The sequence below is a fragment of the Schistocerca americana genome, chromosome 1 (assembly GCF_021461395.2).
Source record: "Schistocerca americana isolate TAMUIC-IGC-003095 chromosome 1, iqSchAmer2.1, whole genome shotgun sequence".
In the NCBI taxonomy this organism is placed as follows: Eukaryota; Metazoa; Arthropoda; class Insecta; order Orthoptera; family Acrididae; genus Schistocerca; species Schistocerca americana.
The window spans coordinates 755,849,468-755,865,713 of record NC_060119.1 but is presented as its reverse complement, the minus strand read 5'-3'; the positions used below and the strand labels follow the sequence as shown (position 1 = coordinate 755,865,713).

At 38.8% G+C, this 16,246-nt stretch overlaps 1 protein-coding gene across 2 annotated transcripts in view; it reads right to left on the bottom strand.

The window, feature by feature from the left end:
• Nucleotides 1–16,246, bottom strand: part of LOC124545350 — a 195,560-nt gene that overhangs the window by 139,207 nt on the left and 40,107 nt on the right. For both annotated transcript variants that reach the window (XM_047124263.1, XM_047124255.1), the window contains exon 3: nt 1,752–1,949. In XM_047124263.1, the coding sequence (XP_046980219.1) occupies nt 1,752–1,949 (198 nt within the window). The remainder of the gene's footprint in view (nt 1–1,751; nt 1,950–16,246) is intronic.

Sequence of the window (16,246 nt, the reverse complement as noted above, 5' to 3'; positions counted from 1 at the left end):
GAGATTCAGTTGCTCCAGTCCTGGATGGTACTGAGTTACAAGGGGAATGCTCCTCTGTGGCTGGACTGTGAGACTTTGGGAGGTGGTAGGGGGACTGGAAAGATAAGGCGCAGGAGATTTGTTTTTGTATAAGGATATGAGGGTAATTACGGTTATCTTCCATTTCCACAGTGGTTTCATATAACAGCTTCTTCATGTGCCCTCAGAGGAAAAAATCTGGAGAAGTGAGGTTACTTGACCTGGGTGGGCAGGCCACAGGGGCACCTCAGCTGATCCATTGATTTCTGATGGTAGCTCTCAGATGATTCCTCACAGCAGTGCTGATAAAGGCTGGTGACCAATCATGCTGGATATACATCCTTCATCTAACATTCAGAGATATATCCTCCAGTAGTTCTGGCAACACATTTTCCATGAAGATGTTAGATCTCCATCCATTGAAGCAGAACTGAAGAATATATGGTCCAGTCAACCTATCACCAAGAATACTGGCCCACACATTAACACAATATCACTTTTGATGAGCACAAGGTCAAATACCTCATGGATTCACATGCCACCAAAGGTACAAATTGTGGATATTGAAAGGGCTTTAATGAGTAAACAAAACCCCATCGGTGTACAGGACCTCAGCCAGAAATAAAGGGTGCAGGGCAGTTTGTTGTAAAAACCATTGTGCAAACTGCACATGATGGGGAAAATCTTCAGGTGCTAGTGCTGCCATGTGCCGGAGGTGCATGGGATGAAGCTGTTGGTCATGTAACACATTTCACACGAGGCCATGTTTGGCACCAAGGACGTGTGCAAAAAGTGTACTAGGAGTTATGTCAACTTGTCGCAGAATCTTGTCTTCTCTTTTGGGAGTTCACACTGTTCCAACTCCGACCTGTATCATGCATAAATGCGTGGAAAGTGCCTGTTTCATATAGCAAGTGATACAGACATCAGAATGTTTGGTGTTGCGGAACACATTGGTTAGAAAAGTGTTGTCAGACACTCCCTCACCGCAGATCATCCATTTTCACTCACAGATCTTTATACCTGATGCATGTCAGCTATGTCAGCATATGTGAGCCATTCCATGTTCACTGTTGGTTAACAAGTGGTAACGACTGCGACTGACTAGTCTGTTTACAAGGAAGTTACCATTGTTGTCACAAGGTAGTGATGCTTGCAAATGAATCAGTGAAGCAGACTTCAGAGCCAACTAACCATACACAGAGCTGTTTTGAATGTCGGTACAAATTCCCAGTCAGCAACACTGACACTACACCTAACATCAGCACTGCTACCAAATATTCCCTAACATTACAAGTCGACTTCAGAGACCATATGTTCCTCATTGATGTTCTCTACTTCGTGCATTAATTTGAATGAATAGTTTCAGAACACCCTCTATATCCCTAGAACACCCCTGAAAATGTTTGCAGTTTCCCACATGGACTTTCATTTCACAATGATATAAAGCATTATTGATATAACTTTTATATGAAAGGCTACAGAAGTTTTGTATAATATTGACTTAATGTGTGAAAAAAGTATTACGTGACTGCTGTAATTCAAGCAGTTCACAATTACAGCAACCATCTACAAAAATTGCAATGCAAAAAAAAAAAAATCTAATATTTTCAAATTATCCTAGGTACTCTTTATCTGACCAAACATGCGAGAAAATTTACATTGTAACTGACTTCACGTATTACACTGATTTATAAAGATAATTGTAGATGTGCACAAAATACCATACCCACCGTCTGAAATTCTTTAACAGATGCTTTCAGCGACTCAATCATAGCTGCAGCTTCTCTTGCTTGACCTCCAGCATTCATGAGTTCATTGAATACATCAGATTCATCTGATATTATTCCTTCTCTTTCTTCTGGCTGAATCTCTTCCCCACCCTCCTCTCCACCTTCACCTATCTCACCCTCGCCTTCTCCTTCCTCACCCTAAAATTAAACATTTAAAGAATAGTTGTAAATTTATTTATTTACAGTAAGAGAGCATCACTGAAAAGGATAAGTACTGACAGACACCATTATTAATGAGAAATGACAAAAATAAGAAAAATAACTTACAAACTGATCATCCATTTTCACTCACAGATCTTCAGGAAGTAAAATTACATTATGTAAGTAATAGTGAGAGCATTCCATCAGTTTTATTTACTTTTCATTGTCTTTTGGTCAGGTTTCTCGGTGTTCTATTACACTCGCACAAGATACACTTCTGAATTCTAGAGGCTAGTATGTCAGTAAACATTAAAACACTTCCAGTCAATTTAAGAAGACATTACTGTAGTAAATAGTTTTATATCATAAAAATAATTTGATACAGTTCAAAATACACAACTAAAAAACTCAATGTTATTGCAGAATCAGACAAGATTACGAAGTTCTGCCATCCTGTTCTCTGAGAAAGGGTTTGAATGTTTGAAATTAGTTACAAAATTAAAAATAGTATTAAACAATACAAAACTGAAATACTTGTGACTCTCAATTTAAGCTCCTTAATCTGATCCTATTTTTTTGGATGTAAATCACAATAAAGGTCTAGAAATACAATAGATATTAACAACATCACTGATAGTATCACCCTGCCAAAATTTATTCCTATGAGTAGCTAGACATTAATTAAATAGTATAGAATTTAAAGTTATTTTTCAAGTAGAGATTTCACGATGTCATTTTTACTTCTATGCATCTCTCGTAGTTTGGAGTTTTTGAACTACAGACTACTTCTCCTATAGCAAAAGCCACAATGGGATCAAAAAGCAAGAAGGTGATGCAGAATTGTATGTTGTGAGGCATGTCAGAGGCAGTGATACAATAGAATGAGTAAAAGAAATCAGATAAATATAATTTTAATACAGTCAAAAATATTCATGGTAAGTTTCAGGACTAAAATACAAATATGTCCCTTTCCACCCCTTCCTGTCTTATCAGCCAAAAGTAACAAAGTATTTCTATTGTTCAAACACTTGCTTCCAGTTATTATAGACAGATAAAAAATGTAATTTTTTTCTTGTTTTTCATGATAGATACTACTGCTCTGTCTTTCCTCATGTTAGAGATCCACGCATCATGGATACTCCGTGACTGGATGTCATTTCTGTCTCCAAATCATCATTAAGATAGGATAGGATGGTTAGACAATTTGCTTGAAGTTTTATTGTGTGATGCATTTCTTAATTGGAATAGGACAACATGACTGGCATTTCCTTACTTTTATGAGGAAAACAGACTAAAAACCATCTGTCTGGCGACTGTACCCACATTAATGGGACTAGAACTGAACTAGTACTGTTAATTTACTCCTCTTGCTACCAAGTACTATCCCTTTTATTTTATAATGTTAAGCCTACTTTTATTGCGGGAAAATAAAACAAAAACACAAATGAGATTGCTTAAGGGAAAAAAAATCATTTTGTTACAAACAGTTCAGACTCTGGTAAGTTCTTAGGGATTCGAAGCGCCTTTTATTTTTTTACCATAAAAATAACAAAAAACTGTTGGTCCAAAGATTATAATTTGAAATCAAAGATAAATGAAAATGAATGGGAATAATAGTTTACCTTCACCTTAATGCCACAAAATGAAAGATGATCTAGCTAGTATGTAGAAGTCCAACTCTCAATATTAGAAGAAACTGTGTAGCACACAAGAATGTTCTAACTTTTAGAACCATAGATTCCTTCTCCAATGAAAGAACACAGGAGACAGTTGTGTGAGGTAGTAGAAAAATGCAGTAGGAGGAGGGTGATGTTATTAAGAAGACAGATGAAGAATAATCATGAGGTGCAAAAAGAAAGGAAGATGAGGAAAATGGAAAATAGAGTTTTCTGGTGAAATGTTATGGGTTAAAATCCACTGCAAGTCAAATCAAACACGAGACAAAATGGAATAAAAAGGTTAGAATAAAAAATAAAAGCACTGCAAGATGAACTAATTTAGAGACAAGAAAGGAACGGGGAAAACTGAAATGTCTGTGTATGTTCAAATGTTCTGGCTGATTTCTAGTGGCCATCCCTACATGACATTCTGTACAATGAACAGATGCCCATTAGTATGTGAAACAACCAGTCACACCAATGGCTATGAATTTACCAACATTTGAGCTGAAGTATGTGAATGTAGTAGGTGAGTGTACGGTTGTATTTGAGTGGAACTGCTTGAGGGGGGAAACGATTGCAATAAATTTAACTTACATCTTAAGTGCTTTCAAGAGAACAGTAGAACTAAGGAAAATACTGAAGATATGAAAAGTTTAGTGAAGGTGAGAGTCAACACTTATACACTCCTGGAAATGGAAAAAAGAACACATTGACACCGGTGTGTCAGACCCACCATACTTGCTCCGGACACTGCGAGAGGGCTGTACAAGCAATGATCACACGCACGGCACAGCGGACACACCAGGAACCGCGGTGTTGGCCGTCGAATGGCGCTAGCTGCGCAGCATTTGTGCACCGCCGCCGTCAGTGTCAGCCAGTTTGCCGTGGCATACGGAGCTCCATCGCAGTCTTTAACACTGGTAGCATGCCGCGACAGCGTGGACGTGAACCGTATGTGCAGTTGACGGACTTTGAGCGAGGGCGTATAGTGGGCATGCGGGAGGCCGGGTGGACGTACCGCCAAATTGCTCAACACGTGGGGCGTGAGGTCTCCACAGTACATCGATGTTGTCGCCAGTGGTCGGCGGAAGGTGCACGTGCCCGTCGACCTGGGACCGGACCGCAGCGACGCACGGATGCACGCCAAGACCGTAGGATCCTACGCAGTGCCGTAGGGGACCGCACCGCCACTTCCCAGTAAATTAGGGACACTGTTGCTCCTGGGGTATCGGCGAGGACCATTCGCAACCGTCTCCATGAAGCTGGGCTACGGTCCCGCACACCGTTAGGCCGTCTTCCGCTCACGCCCCAACATCGTGCAGCCCGCCTCCAGTGGTGTCAAGACAGGCGTGAATGGAGGGACGAATGGAGACGTGTCGTCTTCAGCGATGAGAGTCGCTTCTGCCTTGGTGCCAATGATGATCGTATGCGTGTTTGGCGCCGTGCAGGTGAGCGCCACAATCAGGACTGCATACGACCGAGGCAGACAGGGCCAACACCCGGCATCATGGTGTGGGGAGCGATCTCCTACACTGGCCGTACACCACTGGTGATCGTCGAGGGGACACTGAATAGTGCACGGTACATCCAAACCGTCATCGAAGCCATCGTTCTACCATTCCTAGACCGGCAAGGGAACTTGCTGTTCCAACAGGACAATGCACGTCCGCATGTATCCCGTGCCACCCAACGTGCTCTAGAAGGTGTAAGTCAACTACCCTGGCCAGCAAGATCTCCGGATCTGTCCCCCATTGAGCATGTTTGGGACTGGATGAAGCGTCGTCTCACGCGGTCTGCACGTCCAGCACGAACGCTGGTCCAACTGAGGCGCCAGGTGGAAATGGCATGGCAAGCCGTTCCACAGGACTACATCCAGCATCTCTACGATCGTCTCCATGGGAGAATAGCAGCCTGCATTGCTGCGAAAGGTCGATATACACTGTACTAGTGCCGACATTGTGCATGCTCTGTTGCCTGTGTCTATGTGCCTGTGGTTCTGTCAGTGTGATCATGTGATGTATCTGACCCCAGGAATGTGTCAATAAAGTTTCCCCTTCCTGGGACAATGAATTCACGGTGTTCTTATTTCAATTTCCAGGAGTGTAGATAGTGGTGTTATCTGGGTAAGAGCACTTAATTATGGTTAATAGCAACCAAGCTAAAATAACTTGTTACCAAACTGAATTTAAATTAATGAAGAATGTGCAAAATAGTAAAGACTTGTAGGCCAAAACAAAACTTGCTGACCAAACTCTTTTTATTTTCAACACATACAGTTGTTAGAAGGTAATAAGATGAACTTAAGTTTATTTTTGTACAGTATTATCACAAAAAATTGAGAAATAGTTCTCAGCTGAATTATGGAGTACCCTTAATTACTAACTGGGGATGCTTTTCCAAAATGTTCTGTACCAACAATTGAATGACACAATAACATACACTGAAAGGTCCTCTTTTCTTGGCAAAGAAGGAAGTCATGTGACAGAGGGCCCAATTCTGGAGGCATGTTAGATGGATGACATTTTGACTCAAGGATTGCACACAACAGTATGTTAACACAGCTTGTTGCCCTCGTCCCCAACCCCTTCTCCTCCCAATCAAGCATGGACACCAGATCATATGACATTACTTCACAAGTAAATGATGATCTCCCAGATGAGAATGTGGTGACAGACTAAATGCGGACAATGTCAATGTTGACTATGTGAATAAAGCACAACCATTCAAATACCCTATTGGTCATTAAATCCTCCCTTCAGAAAACACTGCACTAGGAATAGACCTCTCAATGAATTTAATGGAAGTAATCATTTTCATGGTATTATTTAATTTAGGTGCTGCAAGAGCAACACAATCTTTAAACAAGACTTTTCAATGGCATTGGCACATCTGAACCATTTTGTGGCTAACTGGGGCTGAGAATCTTCCAAACGATAATAATAGCTGCTTATTAGGTAGCACTTATTTTTAACTTACTCCTTATATGGAGCATTAATACTTTTGCTGATATAATTAATACAGTGTGTGTCTAGTTTTTATGGAGAAGAGGGGAGGAGGGCATTCCCACAATGTGCATATCACATCTTTCACCATATTCTCAAAATTTTGTATCATATTTTCATGGAAAAATTCAGATTCAGGAATCAATCCAACAAAAAGTTAAAATAAAACTAGTTGCTCCTAATTATCAGCACAGTAGCTGAAGAGCATATCTGTTCCTTTGAATAACTGAATAAATTTCAATTTCTGTATAGCATTTTTAAGCAAATATCTTCACATCTATACTGGGCAATCCCACATACATCCAGAATGAGTAAACAAAATGAGTTACAGTTTTTTTCTAAGTAATGGCAGACTATATGTTTTTAATGTTTATAGCGGCTGTAATATAACACTGACTTTTTTTAATGGATTTATGAACTATTTGTATAGTGTGGGAAAGAGCCTCCTAAGAGAGCTTCAGTGATGTAACATTGTACGGAACTTGATCAAATAGTATGAGGCTTGACTGAGAAGTAATGCCTCCACTTTCTTTAACTCTTCAACAGCTGGCAGTATTGGTATGCTGCAGGTACTGGCTTTTTCCATAGCCTCTTCTCTACAGCTCCAGCTGACAGGAAGCCTTAGCATTGAGCAGTTGTGGTATTACAGTGTAACGTATGGAACCTTGCGCAGACACTCGGTTGATGCGATTTAAGCAATGTGCAGTCGTTGAATTCTTGACAGCAGAAGGTGTCACCCCAAAACAGATTCGTCAGAGAACGAAAGCAGTTTATGATGATTGTGTTGATGTGAGTACTGTGTGTCACTGGGCGAGTAAATTTAAAGATGATGAGGCAGGAACATCCAAAATGTGTGACAAACAAAGAGTTGGACGTTCTGTGACAGCAACCACCGAGTTTCACAAGCAAAATGTTGACAGATTGATTCAGGATGATCGTCGTATCACTCAGAGAGAAATTGCAAGCACAATCACCGTTTCACAAGAATGTGTGGGTCACATTATTGCTTTGCTTGGCTATCAGAAGATCTGTGCGTGATGGGTACCCCAGATGCTGACGCCTGAAATGAAAGGGCACAGACTTAATGGGTACACCATTACGACCCGGGGACAAAATGTCAGTCTATGGAATATCGACACAAAGACCTGCCCCAGAAAAAGAAACTCAAGACGCAGCCCTCAGCTGGAAAAATCATGGCCACAGTGTTCTGTGATGCAGATGGTGTTATCCATGTTGATTTCATTGATGGTGGAACAACAATAAATTCAGAGCGTTACCTCACAACACTGCAAACTCTGAAATGACAGCTAACAAGGGTCCAAAAGGAAAAGAGAAATATTTTCCTGCAGCATGACAATGCCAAACCACACACTTCAAGTACCACCACAGCAGAAATTCAGGGACGTGGCATCCTCCATACGGTCCTGATTTAGCAATGTCTGACTTCCATCTGTTTCTGATAATGAAAGACAATCTGTGGGGCATCATTAAGCTTCTGATGAAGATGAGAGAACTGTGAGACTGAGGTTGTGGAAACAGAGTGTCAACTTCTTCCATGACGGCTTCAGAAAACTTGTTCATCGTTGGCAGAAATGTATTCAATTGGCTGGTGATTATATGGAAAAGTGAAAATTGGTAATTAAAGATCACATTCTAAGGATTATTTCTGTGTTTGATTCATTAAAATATTCCCATCCAAACCCAATTAATGAAGGTGGAGGCTTACTTCTCATTCAACCCTCGTAACAAGATAAAAGCTCCATAAACCACGGTTCCACCACCAGAATAAGTGATTCCGCAAACGCCTGCCCAACTTTACCAGACACAAACAAAAATGCCACTCATGTATGGCTCATGTGTGCTTGAAGCTCATCAGACTCTGCTCTGCTGTTGTAGCACTCAGACAATTTACTCGAGAAATGATTCAGAGTTTCACAACACATACAATAGTCAAAAAATATACACATCAGAATATTGAAAATAGCACACCACAAATGGTGCATCAAATTGAAATGAGATGTATTAGACATATTGATACAGATGAGAGATTCACTTGATCCCAAAATCAAAACATGTAAACAAATAGAGTGAATATAAGTAAACAAATGTAGTGTAATGTCAAAAATTCACTAAGCCACCTTCTGATCTAATACATGCTGCAAAAAGGTTCAGCTCAAGCTGATTAGATGTCTGTTGTTTTGAAGCAGAATGGCCAACAAATCTTGAACAGCCACTTCCAAATCATGTACAGAGTGACACGGTGGCATCTGGCATTTCAGATGGTCCCATGCATAGTTTGGGGAGCAGCTAAACCATGATAGAGTTGGAACATAACATAGGAAGTCTTGAGCATCTTGAGCTGTATGTGGACGAGCATTACCTTGCTGGAAAAGTGCCCCTGGTAGACCATGCAGGAGAGATACCAACTGCAATTGAAGAATGTCATGAACATAACACTAGCATGTTAAGGTTCCACATACCATAACTAGAGGGGAGCAGCTATCGTAGGCTATAGCCCCTCAGACCATTATCCCAGCTGACAGTTGTGTGGGCTGTGTGCATAGACAGTCAACAATGTCTCAGTGTTAATGGCAGTACATGAAAAGGATACCTGAATTGTAAATTCACACACGCAAGATGTCTGGAAATGGATTGTGGAACAACTGGCACCTGTACATCTGCTTGTATTGTGGAGCGAGTCATTGTAGGTTCACTGATCACTTGCAACAATCTTTTGATATTCTCACCTCACTGTCTTGCTGGTTACTCCAGACCTAGTAACTTGCACATGGATGCCATCTTGTGCCCACTGCTCCCAACATTGTTTGATGGAAAACACTGAACAATCGACCTGGTGAGTCATATGGCATGCTGACCAGCCTGTGTTTTCATGCCAATAATTAGGCCCCTCTGAAACTGGCTTAATTGTGAGAAATGTCATCTAACACATCTACCTGGCATTCTGCACCTGCTAACATCCTCCTCAAATCAGGATGTGACCTTCACATGTATGATTCGTCTAATATGTGTCATTTAAATAGGGTCCCCTGCCTGATTGCAGTACCACTGCAGGGTCTGTGGGCTTGTGTATTGGCACCAAACTTGGCATTCACATATTGATCTCACCGTACTTATCTGCAAAGATTCACATATCTACCTTTCTTCCCTCTGTGTGCACTGTTTTATGTTCGAAGACAGGTGGAGTTACATGACAATGCCAAGCCCTTATGATCCAATATGCAAACACTTAAAAAATGTGTAAAATATTCTCTGTTTCCTAATCACATGAAATCTTAGTACAATTTTCAGTGTTCAAGAAATCCTCATTCATCTTCATCAGAGACAACTGAACGTCATGACTGTTGTTGTGTTAACCATCTACAGCCCAAAGATGAATTGTTATTTGATTGGTGTACAGCAGCATTACATCATGTGCCCAGAGCTTGTATTTATGTCTGCACTACTGGTGCAAGAACACAAACAATTCAATGCATTTCTGTATATCTTCTCAGTATCAATAGCTCACTTCCATGCAGTGTCAAGATTATAGCTCTGTTCCAACTGAAGTTGTTTTTGCACACTCTAATTTCTACTGCTTCTTTGATAATAGATCCCAGTTTGTGGAAACATGGGAAAAGATTTTAGTTTCATCCAAAATTATTCTGTGCTCAGCAACTGCTGATTTCTCAAGTTCTCAATTAGTAATGTGCCTTCAGTGTTCTGCCCAGATTTTGGTAGTAGTACGGTTAGATTAACTGTTGAAGTTGCTACTGCACTCACGACGAATCATAACTTCATGGGTCCTAAGATCAAGACTTTCCTTAATCAGATGCAGCATCTCCTCTATCTTCTTGGCTGATCAGGAAATAAGCCATATGCCTACACTTTCCCAGTAACCTACCTATTTTGTTAAATGTAATACTGCAGAAAGGAAGAATTAAAATAAGTAGATTGACACATGATTGTCCAACTTTTTCATGTTTCCATTCCTTGGAGGTTGCTAACTTTATATTTCGAGCCCTGTAGCCATTCTTTTGGGCCACATACTCAGAAATCAGGTTGTCCTTACCATAATCTACTGTAGCTCTACATACGAGGATCATTCAATAATTAAAGAGACAAATTGGTCTAGGGAAAAAACTGTTAGTAGTGGAAGTTTGGTACTTCTACGGCTTTAAGTTGGCATCACTGGGATGAGCACTGATCAGCTAAAGTATCAACATTGTTTTGTTTATAACCTCAAAAATACATTTCAAGAAGGCGAGTCTGCTTGAAACATCCAAATTAGTTGAACAACATTCTGTTATTCATTTTTTACTTGCCAAAGGCGAGAAACCAGTGAATATATATGTAGAATGTCTAAAGTTTATGGTGAAGGTTGTATGAAGTGTGCAAATTTTTAGAAGTCGGTAGAGCAGTCCAAAAATGGTTGTGAATGATTCTTCTGGTGAACATAACTTGTAATTTGATGGTAAATAATAAATACCTTTTTAAGTTCACAGACAAATTCAACTTTATTTAATGAATACAATAATTTTCAATTTCTCAGATTATTGTTTACTTCTAGACAGTGGCAATGACAAAACATATATGACTGTTTTTATGTTTGGATGACAGTAAAAACTACTAGTCTACATATTAAATTCTTTATTATGACCTAATGTAGTAGTGACTGCTAATGTAACATGGGTGACCTTAACCTGTTTTCTTTTACTGCAATTTTTTTGCCAACTGATAATGAAGGGATAGTCAATGAGACTGCATCAGATGATGCTTACTCTTCCAAAACAAAAGTAGATCACTGTTCCAGAACAAGACACTTCAGAAGAGAACACTTGTGAAAGCAAACAACAGCACATGAAAACAAACTCTGGGAAAGAATCTACAGACAGGAGAGGAAGGTTTCATGCTGGTGAAACACTGAAAAACAATCCTCACTAATGTAGATTCAAGTGCAGTATAAATGTACCTCAAATGAAGTACCAAGAGATTTTTGATGATAACTGGAAACTGAGTAACCATGATTTGTAAACTCCTTTTCAATATTCTTCAGTCACACTGATAGACCAAAAAAGAATTAAAAAAAGAAACAAAGTAAAAGACAGAAAATTAAGTGCTTAGTACTACCAGTATTTACTTTATTAGTTCATAGTGTTATTTACTTACATTGACTTTATATACACTCAAATCATTTTAATACTATTTGCCATAGTAAAACTGTTATTTCTTAGGTAACTATGATGCAAAAAAAAGTTTTGTATGTGTGAAAACCCTGGTCCGATGCAAGAGAGGGCCTAATGGCCCTAATCAGTGTAGGTCCAATAAATAAATAAAAACAAATATGTGGGGGAAGTGTTTGTAAAGAATTTTTCACTTAACTTTGTATTAGTCTAACTAGAGGATTGACAATGTTGTATCAAAAAAAGTAAAAGGCTCTAACACCATAGTTTCACATAAAGATCAGAGAGGAAAGGAAGAGTCAATCAATAAACTCTCACAGGAATTAACTGATTTACTAAAAGACCACATCACATCAACAATTTCCCTAAGCATATGAGTTGCTGTACCAGAGCAAGACACCCCACAAATAAGTTTCTTTCTTCAAATTTAAATATTAGGAAATTTATTGACCTGTATAAAGAATTTTGTACAACAAGAAGAGCTGAACCTGTAAAGATTCCATTTATAAGTATATATTTGCAAACCATTTTGATCTCAAGTTCTTAGCCTCACTCTGATTTGTGTATGACTTGTGACAGACTGGAAAACCTGAAGAAGAATGGCAATGAAAATGTTAGTGCACTCAGAGTTCAAAAGGGGATCACAACTGGGGAATGTAGAAACTACAAAGCAGGCAAAATCTAATGCAGTTGAGTATTTTAGAGATGAAGAGACTACTGCAGTTACATGCTTTGATTTCAAGAAAACTTCCCAACCCCAGTACTTGCTTGTAGTTGGTGTTTTACTGCAGACAGTTGTGGACATACAATTTTTGCATCCACGATTTAAAAACTTCTATGGTCACAATGTTCATGTGGCACAAAGGTTAAGCTGAGCAAGGTCACCAGGAAATTGCAACCTGCTTATTAAAATATATTGAAAACTTTGCATCTACCATCAAATGCATTGTTGCATTTATAGATAATTGTGGAGGACAAAATAAGAGTGCTGTAATGATCAGGTATTGTTCTTATATTGAAGTCAATACCCAGAATGAGTGTGTTGATCACGGCTTTTTTGTACAAGGTCATTCATTTATGGAGTGTTACTAAGATTTTGTTGTTGTTGAAAATGCAAAGAAAACATTTCAAAAGATGTTTGTCCCACAACACTGAGAAAGACTTGTAGTAAAGGACAACTGCAAATTTCTAGTAGTTGATATGTGGAGTTCCTTCTTCAAATTGGAAGACTCTTCAGACAAATACCTTGGATCAAAAGTACCCAGAATACAAAAGATGACATGGTTTTGACCAGAAAAGAAAGATACTTTTACTTCACTTTTATAAAGACTATCTCAGTGCGCCAGTGGCTTTTTCCAAAAAAGATTTTAAACCTTAGAAAATATTGTGCAGATGGTTTCAAAGATCTCCAGAACTTGAGCAAAAAATCATATCGAATCATATCAATTTAGCAAAATACAACAGTCTTCTAAAGCTTCTGGATTCCTCCTCCTCTCCTTCTCCCTGTCCATAACAAATTCATTCTACAAAGAGCTAAAATATGTAGCAAAGGCAGGATAGAAAGGAACAGAGGGGGAAAAAAGCATGACAAAGGGAATGGTAACGATGAAAAAAACCTAGACTGTGAGGCACCAGATAACATTTATTTTACTGATTTTGATCAAGAATAAAATACCTTCTGATAAGTAGAAAGGAAACATTGTTGCTTACCATCTATTATTTCAAGTATTTCCTAAAATACATTGCTGTGCTAATACTTTTCACTTCTTGTACTATTATTGTATTAACATTGTAAGAATTTCCTGCAATACACTGATGAACTGACTTTCTTTTTTAGTTCAACATTTTTGCTTAGAGGTTGATAAGGCTAAGTGCAGTGCCTCATCAGAAATGTGCTGATAACAGTAATACCATTGGTTGAATAATGTTACATTTTTGGAAAGAGAAATAAAACCTTAATGCTAATAGAAATATAAAGTTTTAGAATGAAACATTTACAGAAATAATTATAATCTATAAATTTTGACATTACTTTTCTCAGAATTTAATGTGTCACCTCCTTTGGCATCTTTCCACCTCAGTTCTTCAGCAGATCTGCTGCTTGTCTGCTTTCTGACACACTAGGGACACATTTTAGGCATTTGTACATATTATCCTTGACAGAAATGACACTTTGTTATGATACTCTGAAGCATTAGGAATCGCCCTGGCATTTCATCCAGAAGCACAACCAGATCTTATCTCTCTACAAATCACAAAATTCCTCTCTCTCTGCTCCACTGATTTTTTTTTTATTTAGTAGACTTAACTGTGGCTAATATCTGACTTTTGGCAAGTCTTACCCTGTCAACAACACCCGGTTCCTTTTCATCCTTGTTAGGTAGCTTGTAATTCATAAGGGCAAAATTCAGTTCTCTGTTCAGGGCCAGAATGGTTCCTTTGTCTAGGTTCATCCAAGAGTTTGATGGAACATCAGTCTAGGTCATCAAGAAAAATCTGCCATTTCTGAGCACTGTCTTGATATAGGACACGGCATGAACTATGGAAAGATCAATATTTTCTCATTCATACCTATGAACTGGAATGGAACCAGCATTAAGGAGTCATCAGCTACAGATAAACAAATTCAGTGAGATAACACTGATGGGATATTGAAACCAGGAAGGCTAAGCCAGGCACCAACATCTTGCCCATTCACTTTGAACAGAGTCTGTGGCTTGCAGCCGAATGTCCTTGTACTGCACATGCTGAATCAGAGGCTTGTTTCTCTGGCAGGGCTCTCTGATGTCACTCTCTCCTGTGATGACATTACAGCATCACCTCTTGGCACCTGTACTTTTCTAATGAATCAGTGTATAAATTGGTCAGCCGCAACAGGTATCCCCATTTGCACCTGAAGATGATGAGCAGCTGCCTCACCCAAATACTGTGCACTTTACACAATACGATCCAACACAATACCAGAGAACCTTCCAAGCAGTACAGCAACATTTGTTGGATCTCTTTTCCTGATGATGGGATAGTTGTTCATAGCAATGCTATCTTTTTACTATTTTATGAAGTTCCACCCTTCGAATGGCACAGTAAAAGATATAATTGTCTACTTAAAAACAAAAAATTCTGTGTCGTAATTCAGTTGCTATAACAGTAAAAATTATTCTGGATCCATCAGAAAATTTGTCACACTGTATCCTATAACCATGTAAAAGATGCATCTCAACATGCTTTCTCATTCTATATATATCTCGGGTGTCATCTCTTAACAGGCCCATCCTGTATCTACCTATACAACCTTCACAAACTGTCAGGTTAAGAAATTAGTACTTATGTCTGATGAGCAAACATAACTTATAATAAAATTTCCTCAAATTTTTATTACTGCTGACACAGATAGCACTACGTATCAACTGACAACTTATCTGGTATAGAAGTAATAAATTTTATACACAAACCATTCTTGTGAATCAGTTTTCTAACAGTGAATACTGTATCAAAAGCCCCACAGCAGATCCTGAGATTTGCCTTCAGATACTAACAAACATGGAGAGACTAATTTATAATGTGTGTAGATAATACAGGATGGGTCACATAAGACAGAACATCCCTTTTATTGTTTAAACTATTTGAGATATATAAACAAGGTTTTTGGCAAGGGGCTAAGAGGCACATACTTTTGTTATGTCATAAAGAGCCTTAAATTATGAGCCAACTGATATTAAAACAATTATGATTTTTTTAAAACAGAATGATATACTTCTTTTAATGGCATCCGAAAGTTTTGAAAAGGTGAGTACATTGATACAATTCTTGTTAATTTTGAGGTTGAAATTCTTCACAAAAAAGTCCAAGAATTATTCTACAATTGAAAGGGAAGTTGCTGGACTCAGCTATCGCATTCTAAACACATTCATGTCAGGCTACGTATCTAGCCTTTCAACTGTTTACATGTCTGCATTGCAGAACTAACAGAGCTAGCAGTAGGTCATTTCTGCTTCAATATTTCTTGCACACAGTCATGTACACCAATCAGAAAAAGTTAGACACGTTACTTTTATATGGTGAGTGTCAAAGAAATGTTGTTGAATCAGTATGGCACTATAGAGATGTCTATCCTGATAGTTGCTGTTCTTTGTGCCAGGCACTTGCATGAATTATTGGGTCAATAGTGCAAGTAAGTAGCTTCAGTGTCACGAGGATGAAGACTGCAACTGACAGAGTGCTTGAAGAAGCTGTCCTGGTTACAATGCTTTTCAGTCTGTGTGGTGGCACTAGACAAACTGCCAAGGATTGTAATATCAGCCAGACAAATGTAATTTGCATCTTGTGTGCCATGAATTCCACCCTTATCATCTGTCATTCCATCAGCTACTTGGATGGTGTGACTTTGTACATCATATAAAATTTTATATGTTTGCTCTGCAGCACCAGGATGATGACACTACATAATCCAA